The sequence below is a fragment of the Dermacentor andersoni genome, chromosome 1 (assembly GCF_023375885.2).
Source record: "Dermacentor andersoni chromosome 1, qqDerAnde1_hic_scaffold, whole genome shotgun sequence".
NCBI classification, from domain to species: domain Eukaryota; kingdom Metazoa; phylum Arthropoda; class Arachnida; order Ixodida; family Ixodidae; genus Dermacentor; species Dermacentor andersoni.
The window spans coordinates 333,160,639-333,177,750 of NC_092814.1; the positions used below are offsets into that span (position 1 = coordinate 333,160,639).

General features: G+C 49.0%; 1 protein-coding gene across 1 annotated transcript in view; it reads left to right on the forward strand.

Annotated features, from left to right (window-relative positions):
- The first annotated feature begins 1,910 nt into the window (after nt 1-1,910).
- Nucleotides 1,911-17,112, forward strand: part of LOC129381334 (uncharacterized) — a 39,821-nt gene continuing 24,619 nt past the window's right edge. Inside the window, exons 1-3 of the mRNA XM_055064091.2 lie at nt 1,911-2,030; nt 9,453-9,547; nt 10,040-10,221. Of these exons, the coding sequence (XP_054920066.1) occupies nt 9,455-9,547; nt 10,040-10,221 (275 nt within the window). The 5' untranslated portion in view covers nt 1,911-2,030; nt 9,453-9,454. The remainder of the gene's footprint in view (nt 2,031-9,452; nt 9,548-10,039; nt 10,222-17,112) is intronic.

Sequence of the window (17,112 nt, forward strand, 5' to 3'; positions counted from 1 at the left end):
GTTCCAGCTTTTCAAGGACTATATCGTGCCATCAGAGTGTTTTGCCGTCAAGATTTTCTCCTGCCTGTATTCCTAGAATACCGCCGTGGGTTCTGCCTAAACCTGTCGTTACATTGCAGATCCCTGGAATTACTAAAAAGTCATCCGTTGCATCTATTGGCCTCAGGCAACTCACCCTGTTGCACATTTCTGCAAAGTACAGAGATACTGTACACGTGTATACCGATGGCTCTGTCACACCATATGCCTCCACTGCAGCCTTCGTCATTCCACATATGATCGTCGCTCGGTGGTTTAAACTAGACCATAGCTCAACATCGACTGCCGCAGAACTTGTTGCTATCCAGGAGGCGCTTCGATTTCTCTCTGAGGAGCCTCCTCACGCATGGACGATATTCTGCGATTGCAAGCCAGCTCTTCAAACGATTGACTGTGTACTCAGACGGGGCCCGTATTATTCCATGGCTATAGAAATTACAGAGCGCCTCAAACACGCAACTAGAAATGGCCACAATGTCACCTTTCAATGGATACCCTCACACTCTGGCGTGATCGGGAACAAACAGGCAGACGCTGAAGCGAAAACTGCTTTAGATAATGCTTGTGAAGTACGCATTCCGTTCTCACGAACAGACACAGACGCCCTACTGCGTCGGGTAAACCGCTACTCTACGTTAGAACACTGGAACCAACCAGATCCACGACACAAGCGATTACACAAATGGGACCAAGAAATGAAATTTTGTATGCCTCACAAGCTCAAAAGAAGCCACACGTGCATGGTGCACCGGATTCGCCTTGGTGTCGCATTCACCAGCCGTTATAGACATATGATAGGTGCCAGTGATACTAGCCCAAACTGTGAATTCTGACAAGGTGCCAGAAACGCTTGAACATACATTTTGTGTGTGTCCCGCGTACGCGCAAGAACGACAGCAACTAGTCGCTTCCATTGCAAAGATCCATGAGAGACCGCTATCGGACGAGTTTCTTTTAGGTCCTTGGCCTAATGCAAACAGCGCAGCCCTGGTAACAAGAGCTGCTATAGCGTTTCTCCAAGCCACTGGGCTGGACGCACGGCTTCAGAGATGCCACAACTCCGTGAATTTGTATATACGCATCTCTTCCTTATACCATCATCACTCATCAGCTCTTTCCCTCCCCGTCCCTTTTCCCCAGTGTAGAGTAGCAGGCCAGAGCAAGTTATAGCTCAGGCTGACCTCTCTGCCTTTCTGTAAATAAATTTTTCTCTCTCTCTTTCGCTCTCTCTCTCGGAAGTTTAATTTGTTATTTCCAATAGCGACGTTCGGAAGGCAGATACAGTGCACCATAAAGTGATTGTCATTTTGCGCTGAAACAGGGCTGAGTGTGCTGTTTTCAACGCCTGTGGTCCTTGAGTTCCGCGGCGCGCGTTTCGCGCCGCCTCCTTCGAAAGATGGTGCCACGCTGTGTGACCAGGCCGGCAGCGTCCGGTGCACCGCCGATAGTCGTGATGGTTGTCAAATGGTTGTGAGTAATCGCCGTAATTACTCCAACCAATCTGCTTTGCCGGTAGCCGTTCCGTGCTTACACTGCCCACGGATACAGAAGAGCCCGCATATTTTTTATATCCGACAGTGCATTTGGAACAACCCTGAAGAGAATAAATAGACACGTCCCCACGTAGCTATGTCCGTTTTCTTTCTTTTTTTCTGTCCTGTTTTCTCAAAGCACAGATATTTAAAGAAGGAGGGAGATTAAACTGCCGAAAGTATCAGCTCACAAGCCAAGAGCGCGGCTAGCAAACGACGAATGAGCCTCTCCAGTGGCGTGATTCGCGCGCCGGAAAGACAGCCTCGCCAAACGTGTACTGCGCATGTGCAATGCTTCCAGCGATTGCCATCACGCAGCGCTGACGGTGGGATAAAACCCCTTACCCCCCTTACGGCGGTCACGCCAGTCACACACTCGCTTGTTCAGCCGATGTGTGCGCATCGCTGTACCAACAGCCCAGTCTGCTATCGTGAGCGACAGTGCTTGCGACAGATACGGTCAGTGAAGGCATTTTATTTTCTTATTCCTGGCGCCGTCTTACAATGCTTCCTTTAAGAAGTGTTGCAGTTTGTGTTGTAGTACGTGTGTTGTTGCCGTGCTAGAGGTGTTTTACGCCTCGAGGTAGCGCGCTGCTTCTGTCGTACTCGCCGTGGTTGCTTAGTGGCTATGGTGTCGCGGGATCGAATCCCGGCCACGGCAGCCGTATTTCGATGCAGGCGAAAAACACCCGTGTACATAGATTTAGGTGCACGTTAAAAAACTCTGGTGGTCCAGCTTTCCGGGGCCCACACTAGTGTTCATGACCAGATCGTGGTTTTTGCACGTAAAATCCCGTAATTTTTTTTTTTTTTGCTTACGGCGTTTCGTTAAAGCCCGGTCACATTATAAGCCGACACCGAAGCCGACATGAAGCCATTGACTGACTAGCCGACAGGTCGTGGTGCTGAGATCTATATCGTCATACTAGCCTGGCAGCGAGGTCGTCGCGACAGATGACAGCGAGTCATCATAGTGGGAAGACTTTTGTTCCAACGACCAAACTACTCTGCCGACCGTCGTTCTGCCAATAGTCGCAAGAAAGGTTGCCGAGCGAGAGCATGGCACCAGCTAATTGTCGCATGAACTACACTTGCATATATATTCGAGTTTGAGGTTGGCCAGAACATGCTTCCGAAGTTGTAGTGAACGTTTGTGAGTTCTTTCACGCTGACGTTGAGCTAGAGTCGATGTCGTTCGGGGAATTTAGGGCTAACACATGGACGCAACGGCGGACGGCCTGACCTAAACGCCCAGTGACTCTAGCCCGACACGACTCCAATTTCGGGCGGCCCATTTCCGTATAGTTCAGTTATGGCCATACCGATATGAAATCAACTACTTTTCATTTAGTATAGTGCGCTCTCGAGCGGGGACAAGGCACGAAAAGCGAGAACCCCTATCAGTCTGGAAATGGCTGTTCAGCAAAGACCCACCGGTAATATTCACTCTTCTACGTGTAATGCGACGCTACTCAGTTGCGCAAATCTGTCTGGCAGCATTTTGCTGTGATTTCATGTGAGCACTACACGATTCCTACCGTACTTGAAGCGAACGACCAGTTGTGGCCTTATATACCTACAAATGGAAACAGACGCAGACAGTTGCGCTCCGTAGGAGGTTACTTGCAGAGTATTGACGATTTTTTCTCGTTTTTATTTGAGGATGGGTCACGACAAAAAAAAAAAAAAAAAAAAAAAAGCGAGCACCAGTTCAGAAACAGGCAACAATTCTGTGGTACGCACAGTGATAGGGTGGTCGTCTCCTTGCAGTATGACAAAAAAATGGTCTGACAATCTGCGGAGAATTCAGCCCCCCCCGAAGCACCGCTTGCGAAACCTCTGCAGACTATTGGCGTCGCACAGTATCATAGGGCCACTGAAATTTTTGGACAGCTGTCGCAATAAGTCGGTAGAAAAAATAACTGCGTAGTGTCGGCCTTGTAAGACTAGGCCATAACTGAGCCCGTGGTCGCAAGTTGTATTCCTCTCTACCGGGGGCCGGACACTGGTTGGGCTGAAATATCAATGTCAATATATATTTAAATTTAGGTACGCTATAAAAGAACATGTGGGCGCAGTTATCAGTTTACCTCTACATCCCGTATGTCCCGTCTGGGTGTTACTGTTTTCTTTTGACTTGAACAACTTGCAGTTAAAGCGGAAGATGGCAACTTTATTATAAATAAAAGCCACACTTCCGCATATGCGATTCATTCAAACGTCTCCACTCACGCATTTCATGCAGCCATTGTGCAGGAACGAATTCTACGTCAGACCCACCCAATTCGTTAGAAGGCTAGTCGGTATTGTGGCCATTCTGGCTGTGGGATCCATCTGCAAAGTTCTAAGACATTGTTGGTGGCATAGTCGGCCACATATGTCTAGCGCGCTTAATCGATGCACTGCGGTGCAAATAAATGCGTTCTTGGCCGGTTTGAGACCTGTTTGCAACCAGTGGAAGCCACGAAGTGCTGCCGGTGGATGCGGTGTTAAGCAAGCACCTTGAGCAAAGCGGCAGTTGTGCTATTGCCGTGTTTTGCTTGCAGTCATGCGCTCCAGAGAAAAGGGTAGATGTGTCGCCGATTGAACACCATGTGGTAGCTTGTGGCTCGTCCTTTGGCGCACCACGGCAATGATGCGGCAGCGTGGCCTACTTGCAGTCGTGCGATTTATGATAGCAAACACGAGAGCGCATCGCTCTCAATCGATGCGCGGCCTAACCAGCACACGTTCCGCCGCGCATGTGCACCGTTCTGAAAACGGAAGCACTGCCAATACTCGCGGACAACTTTCTGCGGCATTGAAGGGACAGCTAGTCAGGCGAAGCTTCTGCACGCGTTCTGCCGCGCTATTTGGCTGCGCTTTTGGTTTCTCGCAACAGAGGCTGAACCGACGCTGCTTCCGCGTGCACAGTTTGGCGTTTCCTCTGATGCGGGAGAAACTGTCAAAAGTGGTCACCTTTGACACTAAGTAGTGTGCTTTGTCTTAAAAGGTGCTTTTCTCTTCCCCAGCTTAATATAAAACGCGGATGAAAATGTGAAGCGCACTGACTTGAGCATGCTTTGCTTCCGTGCTTCTCTTCACCGGCAAAAAGTGGTACCCGAGTATATACGTATATGTACTGTCAACAAAAATCACGGACTCCTGCGAGCGCTAGCCGAATTGCATCATTGCGCCGCCCAGCGACTGGGCGCTTGGCCTGGCCTGGAGTCCAGACCCGCTCATGTTCGTCCCAAAGTATAGTACACACCGGCATATCCGCTGGTTGTGCCCGACGCACCCTGCTATCATGGGCGAGTTTTGCGGGAGCCACCGCTTTATGACGAGCACGACTCAGCGGTATCTCGGCCATATTACGTCGCATCTAGCGCCATTGGTAACGGTGCGCCAACTGGGCGTTACCAGCGTAACTTTACGAGGTGCCGCTACTGTGAAATCCTGCCGAGCAATGCACGTGTCAGATAGAGGCGCCTTGCGCGAAAATGAGAAAGCTGTAGGGGGGCAAATCGTGAAACGAATATTTAGGCAAGCGAGAATGCGTGATTTCTCGACGTTAGGTGACCCCGGCGCTCATGTGCTAGGTGGTGGAATGGTGCAATTCCGCACACGCTCGCAATAAAGGAATGCGTGCGCATGGTAGCGATGCTGCCATAGCGCATGCACCCTGCAATGTTGGCTTGTGGAGGCACGGTAGCGTCAGCTACATCTCGCGGGGTTAACCTTATCGGTGGGAAAAAAGCTACATTTTTCCTGCGAGGCTTGTTGTGCCAAGCCCTCTGCTACGCCAGCTCACATCACATATCATACACGGAGCACACAAGAGAACAAATGAAGCAAAAGGAAGAATACCGTAAGAACATGAGACGAGTTTCACATGAGTCTCGCGAGTTTTGACATCAGTCATTTGACTTTATGATGTTTCTTTGGAATTTTCTGATGTATTCCTACTTTCATTTTAAACCATATTGGCCACAGTCTTTCTGTTGAATACTTGAGTGTTCTTTCTTGCGAGCATGAGTTGTCTTCCTTATGTGTACTCCAGAGCAGTTTTCTTGTGACTGTCTCATGTCTTCCTAATGAACTTCTATTTAGCCAGCACGTGTGGTAACATTTTCTGATGTTTCCCGATGTCAGTCGGATCTTATTTCACGATGTTAGCTGTACCTCACCGTTTTTACTGGATTCCGGCACGCTCGAGGTCATGAGGTTCAATGTATATGTGCGTATATATATCTATATATTAACGAAGAGAAAGAGGATTAAACGAGGGGCCCGATATTTATTAATCATATCATAAGAAACCAACAAACACACCAAGGAACGGATAGGAGAAATTACTTGCACTTACTAATTGAAATAAATTATAAATTAATAGAATTGAACATCGATGAAATACAACTTGCCGCAGGTGGGGGATGATCCTACGTCTTCGCATTACGCGTGAGATGCTCTGCCAATTGAGCTACCGCGACGCCGCCTTCCCATCCACTTTCTTGGGTATTTATGTGTCACTAATAGAACTGACCCTGGGAGTGTTAGCAAGCGCCACGACTCTGAAAATTCTGAAAAAAAAACTCCCGATTCTCAGTTTGTACCAGCACACTCCCCCAACACATCGAAACAGGCTATACCAGAATCAATGCCAAACAGTACATACCAAATATCCAACGCTGTTTTAAGCGCCAAAAATTCGGTCACTGCTCTCACAGCTGTCCAGGCCGTACTAAGTCTAGTAAGTGCGCGTTGAACGAGCACACCGTGAACTGAAATGACCCACTTCACGGTGCAAACTGATGAACAGCCTGCTTACTATCGCCCGTATCCTTCATGGCAAAGAAAAAAAATCATAACCCTCAACGCAAAAAAATTATTCAATGAAGCGTGCAAACTCCTCTCCATTGTAGCGGTGCCTACATTCTGTAGGCACCTGTTCATGTACAGGGGCCTAAATTTTTTGGCGTCTTTGTTTGTTCGCCTATAACGACATCAATAAAAATCGGCCCCTCGGCTAACCCCCTTTTTGTGCTTACATTCTCCGAAGTGGCACGGCTGGTGGCAGTGCCCGATCCATTCTCGGTGGGCGTTCGCACCACGCAGAGTGGACCGGCGGCACCGCACCGCCACTCGCCCCCATTGCGGGATCAGCAAGTGCTGTTACGCGACCCGGCAAGAAGAGCCAGCAGTCCTCCGGGCCCGTAGGCTCTAGGACTTCAGGGCTTCTCTGCGCGAAAACGGGCCCAAAACAACCGCTAGCGGGTCATCCAGCGCCTCTGAGGAGGCGGGGGACACATTGCCAAGTGCATCGGCGTCCCAGACGCCGAAAGGTCGGCGCAGCTCTCAGGAGTACGCCAAAAAACTCATCCCGCATCAAGAGGTCCGGAAAGGGAAAGGGTCCTGTGGGATAACGTAATTTTTCTCGTAAGTGCACAGCACAAATTATCATAAATATGGATAGCAAAATATTACATTGGAACGTCAGAGGTCTTATCCACAACCTCGGTAACGACAAAGAACCCGTACATAATTTTAATCCCCTGTTGCTGTGTGTGCAATGGACATACGTAAAACCCAGGTAGCTAGGCGTTCTGCTGCAGTTCGCCATTTTCAGCAACGACAGTGACGGCGCCAACGCCTCGTCCAGTGATGTTGCAATAATAAAGTGCGTCGTATGTCGGGCTCTTCGATTTCGAGCGCCTGTTGAGGCAAGTGTGCTTCGAGCCTTACTGCTTGGAAAAAGATACAATTTCTTCTTTCTACATACCACCTAAGTGTCGACCCCAATGAAAGGAACTTGAGGGATTAATCGATGTCTTGCCAGGTCATTACATATTGGTTGGCATTTCAACGTACACAATTCTCGATGCGATGCAAAAGGCCGAATAATAGAAAAACGTTTTCTTCTGACACCAACGTGCTAAATGGGGAAACAGCCACCATCTTACAGCCTTGCACATAATACTCGTACAGGCTTACCTTACCTTGGTACCATATTTAGAATGGAATGTCGGAACGCTTATAGTAATGATCATTTTTGTGTGCCTAATTCTAGAAAAGGACATGCTCCTCCCCCGCACTCCGAAGACAAGAAAATTTAAGGCGATGACACATGTGCCTCGGAACACTCTTAACCAGTTTAATATAAACGATGGCGTTGCTTATTTTACCGCTTTTATTATTGACGCCGCATTAGAGTGAATCTAGCAAACGAATGAGGCTCCAAACAAAAGGCGCATGTCCTCGAGAAACGAGGACTGCAGGAACGCACGGAAAAAACAGAATAAGGCTTGGGGTATGCTACTCCAGTCTCAAACAACTGAGAACCTAATTAACTTAAAACAGTCCTAAGGAAGACCAACAGGGTTCATTGCTAGAAGAGAAACCTAATAAAATTACGCCTCCAGCATTAATACCTGATTTCCAGGACAAGTATGCAACCGGCAGAGAAAATTAGTATGCCGTCAGCCTTACCTTTCGCCTTACGTCGATGACAAAGGCAAAGTTGAAGACCAGGCTAACGCCCTTAGGCACCGTTTCGAGCGTGTGTGTATCTCCGAACATTATTCGGAGTCAATCCCAAAACAAAAACAATTAATACTACAGTCCCCTGACCAGGATGTAATGAAAACGAATCCTACAACCGTTCATTTAGTGTTGCTGAGTTCAGGGCTTCCTTAAACGATTGTCGAAGCTCTGCTCCCGGAGCCGATAGAATCATGTACGACCTAAGGAATCTTCACTCTATCAAATTGCACTGCTGTCCCTATTCAACACGGCGTGAATACATTCGCCGAATGAATACTTCTATAAATGCATCTTTTGAAAAGTAATAGACGGGTGGAAGAGCCTCTTGGACTACTTTTACCACACCGCCTCAGTTTCCGGTTAAATGACGGGATCGCTTCCACCTCTGTCAGATCAAAAGCAATTGTCCTTCCTCTATATCTTGTCATTTTGGTTATGCTGTATAAAATTTAAGCAATTGCCTACCGCATCTTATATGATCGGATCAATGTGTTTTTAGTGATTGTTCTACCATACAGCAATGCCCAAGCGGAGGCTGCAGGTACCTAATATAACTAAATACCAACCCACTGTTGCTCATTGAAGTCTCCATATTCTTGTGAACCATGCTCTGTCTTAATAGAAATAAACAGTGCAACGTTTACGCTGACCGTAGGACAGGAAGACAGGTACAAGCGCTGCCCTGTACTGTCCTACAGTTTGCGAAAAAGTTGCACTGTTTATTTCCGTCATGTATCTGTACCAACTCCCCCCAAATGTCTGTTCCTGTGCTCTTGTTTCTATGCCACATAAGTTTTAGGCTATTGACGAAATGTCGCTAGGCATTACATTCGACAACTGTCAACCAAGCTTGTCGTCCCTAGGGCCTTCAAATTTTTTTTTTTACCTTGAAGCTCAAATATGTTGGCACGGTCACTACTGCTGATCTGGTAAACGTAGCTCGCAGAGCACGAAGTTGCGAGTTTAATTTCTCGTGACCTAACTCGCGCTAACCGGAGCGGTATGAAAAAGCACTCGCGCAAAAAATTACTGGTGCGCGTTGACGAATGCCACGTGGTCAACGTTAATCCTAGCAATCCTAGTAGAAAGGTTATTCTCTAGATATCCACCTGCAGATCATGTCCATTTCAGCTGCTGCTGAAGTGCTGATTGGCTGGGTTGCGTGACCAACTTGGAAACACAGGCACCCTCGGCGAATTTCCATCTAGCCTGAACGGACATTCCACTAGGTGGACACTAATAGGATACCACCCCCCCCCCCCCCCCCCCCCCTGTGTCCTGCACGGTGCCGTCTCGGATGTTTTGCCTTGCGACGTTGAAAACCCGATCAATGAACTTACAACTGTATGTTCGACGCAGCCATGTCACCTGCTTGCTGCATGAAACGTAAGCGCCGTTTGCAAGCTTCGCCTCAGCAGCGTCTGTTCAGGCCTTCAAGCTACAAGCCTGGAAATGTAAGCCCTTACACTCTTCTGGAAGCAGGAGCGATATTTCGAATGTCTGAATTGTATTGCTTCTGATTAGCTTTTACATTATCACTAAAATTTTCTTTTACATGTACTTGAAGGAGACCATTTTTTTGCAACTGCAGATACATTCGTGGAGGGTAAAAAAAATAACTTTCACCTTAAGTAGAACTGAACCAGTTGTGAAAGTCTAGAGAAGGTTCAGAACTTCGCAAACAAAGCGCAAGTATCTGTAGGCACAAGCTGCTGTGCATATTTGCACGCGAAAGAAAAGGTTGCGTTACGCTCGAACGTGAGTTTATTATTTTCCGCTATTAAACGCTGAACAATGTTGGCAATCTAACAGAGCTTAAAATTTTTAAGAACGGATAAGTTGCAAGAAAAGCTTCGGCAAATAGGCTTGCGTAGCTCATGTCCCTGAAATTCTAAAAATAATCAGTACCAGGCATAGGCGTGACTCTTTCTTTTCTTTATGTGCAGTTTCACGGCCACTTCGGTGTAGACGAAGCGCGTGTAGATAGACACGCTGGCTGCAGGCCTGCTGCTTCGCCTTCCCAGCGCCCCGAATGGAATGACAGCACCAAGGTCTCGGCTACCTTTGACAACCTCTGCAAGAAAGAGACCCACAAAAAAGAACGTGCTCTTACCAAGGCACATAGGAAGTGAGTGGGAAAGCGGAAGGGATCGCCACGTTGTCATTGCGCATTTTTGCTACTTCACGAATTCATATTCTCGTGCTAACCGAAGACTGCATAGCGGCACAATCACTTCTGAAGTTGGTTTTATTACCTGCAGGTATGCTGTAAGGACGTGAACAAGTCTATCCTGCTTAAATACCCAGGTTAGATGCTGAAAGCAATATCTGCCTGTAAGTGGACAAAGTAGCTTTGTCCTAATTACGGTAAATTGTTTTCGTTTACTTCAACCAGCAACGAAAGTGTAAAAGTGTTTGGTTAGCATGTTGACGCTGGATCGCATATTTGCATGCCATTTCCTCATATTCGAGATACACTTCAAGGGGGCTTTTAAATCGTTAGCATTAGGAGTGGAAGAAAGCGTGCGAGTGAAGTGTGCGGAGCCGGTGGTGTGGTATAGGTAGATAGGGGATGTGAGGGCTTAGAACTGACGGTGGTCTGCTCTGGACCCCACTCCACTGTCAGTTGCACTTCGCTCCTCGTAGGCGCAGGATTTGTTTCCGTTGCGCTCCTGACCAACCAACCTTGCAAATTGGTGAACGCGTTTTAAATCATGAATCAGGTACCTTCACTGATTGCGACGTAATGATCACGTCAATGTCTTTAGCATTGTCGCTACATTGCGACTGACATTTTTATCTGTGACGGCACCTTATTCAGTTCGAACCGCTGCCAATTTTCTTGAAAGCTGGCACCAAGACGGTAATGGCCATTTCCATACCTTTCCGCATGCATCGAGCTTTATATGCGTGAGCACTATACCTAATCGTTAACGAGTGGAATGCAAGGAACGTCTTTCCACTAAATTACGGATTGCCACGGAATTAAGGTGTTCACCAATGCAAAAATTAGGTGACGAAGGTTTGTTTGACCAGATAAAAGGACAAAAACGGCAAAAACACAATTACACAAAAATATCTGAGTGCCCTTCCACTCTGTGAAGCATGACCAGCGAAGCTGTGTATGTGGGACCCTTAATGGTTGCACTATCCTCGGGATCGGCGCAGGTATGGGGAGCGCTTAACGCCTGCTTCACCTCCGCCGCGGGTCGGGCCGGTATTGCACTGTCTTCGGTATCGGCCCACGTATGGTGTGTTCTGGTTACGACATGAATTTCCTTGGACGTTAGAGGTACACAGCTTCGCTGTGAAAACTGATGACGTTTGTATCCCTTTCGTTCAACAAGCTGAACCCACTGGCATCGATATTACCTGGGCACGCATCTGCGTTGAACGCAGTGGGATGACTCTTCTTCATATAGCATTACTACATTCCAACAACTGGGAATACGCTGAATCGCCGTGACGGCAGCCTTCCGATTCGCCACACTCGCATTGCTTGCGCCAAATTTCCATTACTTATATTCCCTCTAAATTTCAGCTGTCACTAATGTGAAAGTTATTCCCGTGTGGCAGAAAAGACTGTTTGTTCGTTTTTTAACTTATTCTTGCATAATCGGCATTCATATTTTTGCAACACTCTTGCTTATCCCCGAACGGACGAACAAACACGCTAGATTTCAGCGTTCAAGTCACTGGCGACCCACGCTTGTCGGCTGTATCGTTCTATCTCGTATCAGAACAGTCTTTCACGAAAACTGTTCCGCGCGGCGTGCGTCAAAAGAACTCGTACGATCGTTGGTATCGGCGTCTTCGCATCGGCGGCCATCATAGGTATAGCAGCCGGAGGCTTCACAGCCTCTGATTGGCGGACGTTGGCGATGCGTCGCATCGGTAATCTTCTAGCATGGGTAGTCGGTGCAATCTTTGCTCGTCGCCAGGCATCTCCTTTTTCGCCACGTACGCTTATGACGCATTAGACTCATTGGCGCGTGCCGACGCATGCCCGTGTTTGGGCCTTCAGAGGTGCGCTATAAAATGAAAGCGACGTACGTGCAAATACGTTTCCTAGAGTCCAGACGTTTCGTTTGCTAGACCAGCCTTCGTCTATTTTGACAAAAGGCTGACATACCAGCCAAAACGCTTGGATAGGGACGAAGTGTTTCCGCGTACGTAGTTTTCATTTGTGACGCGCTACACCAATGGAGCCCGCCTACTTTTTTGCCACCGCTGTATATACACGGTGATTCACGTAACTTAAACCAAGGATTTTAAAGATAAGTGGTTGGCCGCAACTGAATGAAACCAACGACATAGTTTGTCGTCAGGTGGTTGTTCTTAATCTTTCATGTTTCGCTTAATTAGCTAAATAACTATGACCAATTATGCAAATGTTTTAATATTTACTTAAGGGCCAAGTCCGTTTCGTTATGTTGTAGAGGGCACTTCAAAACGACCGAGCCAGCTTTTGTGGCAACGTAAATGCTGCGTGCTGATTTTTCCGGCGTTTAAAGAAAGCCCGCGAAATATGAAATAAAACCACGTGACTGCGCTCGTATGCTCTGGTATTGCAGCGCGTTCAACCGCGCGTCGAGCCTATCCGTTATCAGGGCCACGGTGCTTCCTTTCAGAGTGCCACCGTCAAAGATGCGGACGCACTGTGCAGCCGATGCCTAAAGCCACGGCCGCTCAGTTCGCCATGGTCCGCGCGCACGGTTCTTTCGCACGAAGCGCGGTTGAGAGCGCTGCAATACGGTAACGCATGAGTGCACCTCACGTGGCTTTATTTAATATTTCGTGGCCTTTCTTTAAACGCCGGAAAAAATGGCCACGTGTCATGTACGTTGTCTAAAAAAAATTGGTCTGGTCGTTTTCGAATGCCCTGCACGACGTAACGAAGCGTACTTGGCCCTAAAGTGAAGATTACAACATTTGCAGAATTGATCTTAGCAAATTAACTAATTCGTTAAATTAAAATATAAAAAGTATTCTATGGTGCGCCGCATAACGGCAAACAATGTAGTTGGTTTCATCAACTTGCGGTTAGCCACTTCTTAAAATTCTTGATTCAAGTTACGTGAATCACCCAGTGTAGTCATCACCACATAAAGCCAACACATAATGAAACGAAAGCATCGATAAAATTGGCTGTGGTTGATATTGAAATGCAGAAAAGAAAAAGGGGAAATGAAAGTGCACGAAAATACAACTTGTCGCTCGTGGGAGCTGTTGGGGCCTCGGTGCTGGCGCCCGTTATTGCGAATGGGTCGCAAGCCCCAAGGGTAGCGTTGGCCTGGCGGCCTGGGGCACTGGAAGCATCCGAAGGTCCCGGCAAAGCATGAGTAGACTGGTAACAGAACAACTTGTTTATTCTAACATAGCAAAAGAGCGGGCGGTCAGGTCGACCGAAGTGGAGAGACGGGAGAGCACGTAACTCAACAGTACAAATCGGAGCCTCTCTCCTGGCGTCCGGGGGCAGCTGCTCTTATACTCTCGGCGTCGCGGGCCAGAAGGAAGGTCACGGGATGAGCCCACGCGACGGCGGAGCATGAGCCCACGACGGCGCGCACGGTCGAGCCGAGAGACATGTTGAGCCGAGTGTAGTGACGCATCGCCAACCCGCCGACGGACAGACCTCCTGGCACCTCACTTGGGGAGCTCCGCTTCCCGGCTGCCGCGCATTGACAAGCGTGGGCACACACACACACACGCACACACGAAGACACGTGGCACTGAAACACGCCTGGACACGCTTGGCGGGGAGGCGTTGCGGCGGCGTCGAATGGGCCAAAATGTCCGCCGCTTTGAACGAAGCCCCGGCGTCCGTTGCATCCGCGCCGGCATTACCGCGCGTTGTAGGCGAAACGTAACAGACCGCCCCGCCGGGGGAAGGAGATCCCGATGGTCAGGGGACTGCATCCGCTGTCCGGAGGGATGTCGCTCGATGATGCTCATAACCGAAGTCGGGCGTCCTTTGGCGTTTCTTGAGCGCAGCGCACAGAGAAGGCCTCGTTCTCACGTTCAGGTGCACACAGGACACTGCAAAGTGACTTCGGGAGAGTTGACATTTTTGTTCTCGTTTCCGGCAAGCGTTAGAACCACGCCTGAAAGTCAACCGCTCAGTCAGCAAGCACGGCACAACCCTCACTAAGCCCTGCCAGGCTCTTTCCCCTTTTATACTGCTGCCTAGTTCCTTACAGTAGTTTAGCAGCACTCAGAACGCGTCCACAAATCGGAAAATTGCACTAGAAAGCACATCATCACTTTGAAACACTACACAAAAGCAATAAGTTAAAAAAAAATCCTGCCTCAGGAAGAAAAACATCAGTAACAAGCAATTTTGAGGCTGATTCCCACGTTAGGGGCTTCGACTTAAGCCATCGGCGTTACCGTTGAGACTCCCCTTTTTGTAACGCACCTCAAAGGAATATTGTTGCAAAGCGAGGCTCCAGCGCAGGAGGCGGCCATTTTTGGGAGAGATGGTCTGCAGCCATTGGAGAGGGCAGTGATCCGTCTCAATGATAAACCTCGAGCCAGCTAGGTAACATGACAATTTCTGAACGGCCCACACGATACACGCACACTCTTTCTCGGTGGCGCTATACGCCTGCTCACGATTCGTCAGCTTACGACTAGCATACAGGACGGGGTGTTCTACTTCTCCATTTTCCCGTTGGCACAGTACAACGCCCATGCCTCGCTCACTAGCATCACACTGAACAACGAACCCTTTTGTGTAGTCGGGCGATCGTAGCACAGGCTGGCTTGTTAGGGCGCTCTTTAGGGCGCTAAAAGCTCTTTCCTTTGCCTCGTCCCAGACGACTGTTTGCGGCTCTGTCTTTCTTAGAGCATCCGTTAGGGGAGCCGCGATATCAGAGTACCTGGGGATGTACCTCTGATAGTAGCCGGCGACACCTAAGAACGACCGAATATCGGTCTTCGTGCGCGGTTGCGGGAAGTCTCGCACAGCGGCCACCTTTATTTCAGAGGGGCGGCGACGACCCCGACCAATCACGTGTCCGAGGTAGACAACCTCGGCCTGGGCTAACTGGCACTTGGGAGCCTTGACTGTCAAGCCCGCATCGCGCAGGCGGGTTAGCACTGCCCGCAAGTGCGCCATATGCTCAGGCCAGGATGCGGAGAATATCGCTACGTCGTCTAGATACGGTAAAGCGAATTCTTGCTGTCCCCGCAACACTTTATCCATGAGGCTTGAAAAGCAGTATGGCGCGTTCTTCAAACCAAAACTCAAAACTTTAGGACGGAATGTCCCCATTGGTGAAATGAACGCCGCATACCTACTAGCCTCTTCTGTAAGTGGAACCTGCCAATAACCCCTGACAAGATCTAGGGTGGAAATAAACTGAGCGCTACTCACTCTCTCAAGGCGCTCCTCGATGTTAGGGATCGGATAAATTTGATCCTTAGTGATGGAATTAAGCCTGCGGTAGTCGACGCAAGGACGAGGTTCCTTGCCCGGTACCTCAACTAAAATCAAAGGGGAGGTATAATCACTCTCACCCGCCTCAATAACACCGAGCTGTAGCATTTTCTTTACCTCAGCCTCCATAATATCGCTCTGGCGGGGTGACACCCGGTACGCCTTGGATCGTGCTGGCTCTGGGGAGGTAAGTTCTATGTCATGAGTAAGGACAGAAGTCCTACCAGGCCTCTCAGAGAACAGACCTTGAAACTCTTGTAAGAGCTGGTGTAGTTCGGTTTTCTGCTCAGGCGACAGCGATGCTTTACTTATTAAGTCACTAATGACTTGATCGGTGTCTTTCCTGTTCGTCACTGAGCCTAGTCCCGGAAGCTCGACCGGAAGCTCTTCTAACTTTCCCGCATCGGGAATTTCCTCTCCAGTATCTGGTGCCTTTAACGCTACAGGCTCAATTTTATCCCGTTCGGGCGTGCTCTGAATACCAGCTTGCTGCGCCTCTGACCCTTTTTCATCGTTCAACTACGTCGACCCCGCAACTACCGCCTTTGCAGCGAGCTCCCGAACCTTCAATCTGGTTAAGGCCTGAACGCTAGCCTCACCAAACAAAAGCCCCTTCTCGCGCAGGAGGTGATCGGACCTGTTCGAAAATAGGTACGGGTACTGGGGGGGCAGCATAGATGACACTGCGGCCTCCGTCTCAAGTGCTCCGAAAGGTCCTTCAATAAGCACTTTTGCTACCGGCAGACACACGCTATGAGCTTCCACTGCTTGCTTGATCCATGCGCACTCGCCCGTGAACATATCGGGTTCTACGTAAGAGGGGTGAACTACATCCATTGTAGCTGCGGAATCGCGAAGCACTCGGCACTCTTTCCCGTTCACGAGGAGGTCTCTCATGTAAGGCTCGAGAAGCTTCATGTTCTCGTCAGTGCTGCATAAAGACAAAAACACGACTTTTGTTTTTGTTTCTGGACACTGCGCCGAAAAGTGACCCGGCTTCTGGCACGTATAACAAACGCGCGCTTGCCTCATCTCGAACCGCTTTCTGCGTTCGGCTTCGGTTGCCGCCGTCTCCGTACTTTCGGTCGGACTGCTTTCCCTCGCATCCGAACTACGTGTGTCCCCCTTTGCTCTCATGGGCGTGAACTTTGGCCTCTCAAACTTGGAGCCAAATTCACCCTTTTGACCGTCCTTAGCTCTGCGAGCCCGACGCGTCACAAACTCCTCGGCTAACTCAGCGGCTCTAGCCACCGTACTAACGTCTGGCCCATCCAAGACCCAGTACCGCACGTTCTCAGGTAACAGACTATAAAACTGTTCTAGCCCGAAACACTGCAGAACTTTCTCGTGGTCACCAAACGCTTTCTCTTCTTTGAGCCACTCCTGCATGTTTGACATAAGCCTGTAGGCAAACTCTGTATATGACTCACTTCTGCCTTTCTCGTTTTCCCGAAACTTCCGACGGAACGCCTCCGCTGACAGCCGGTACTTTTTTAGCAGATTCGATTTCACTTTGTCGAAATCCTCTGCCTCCTCTCTCTCCAAGCGAGCGACTACGTCGGCCGCCTCGCCGGGTAG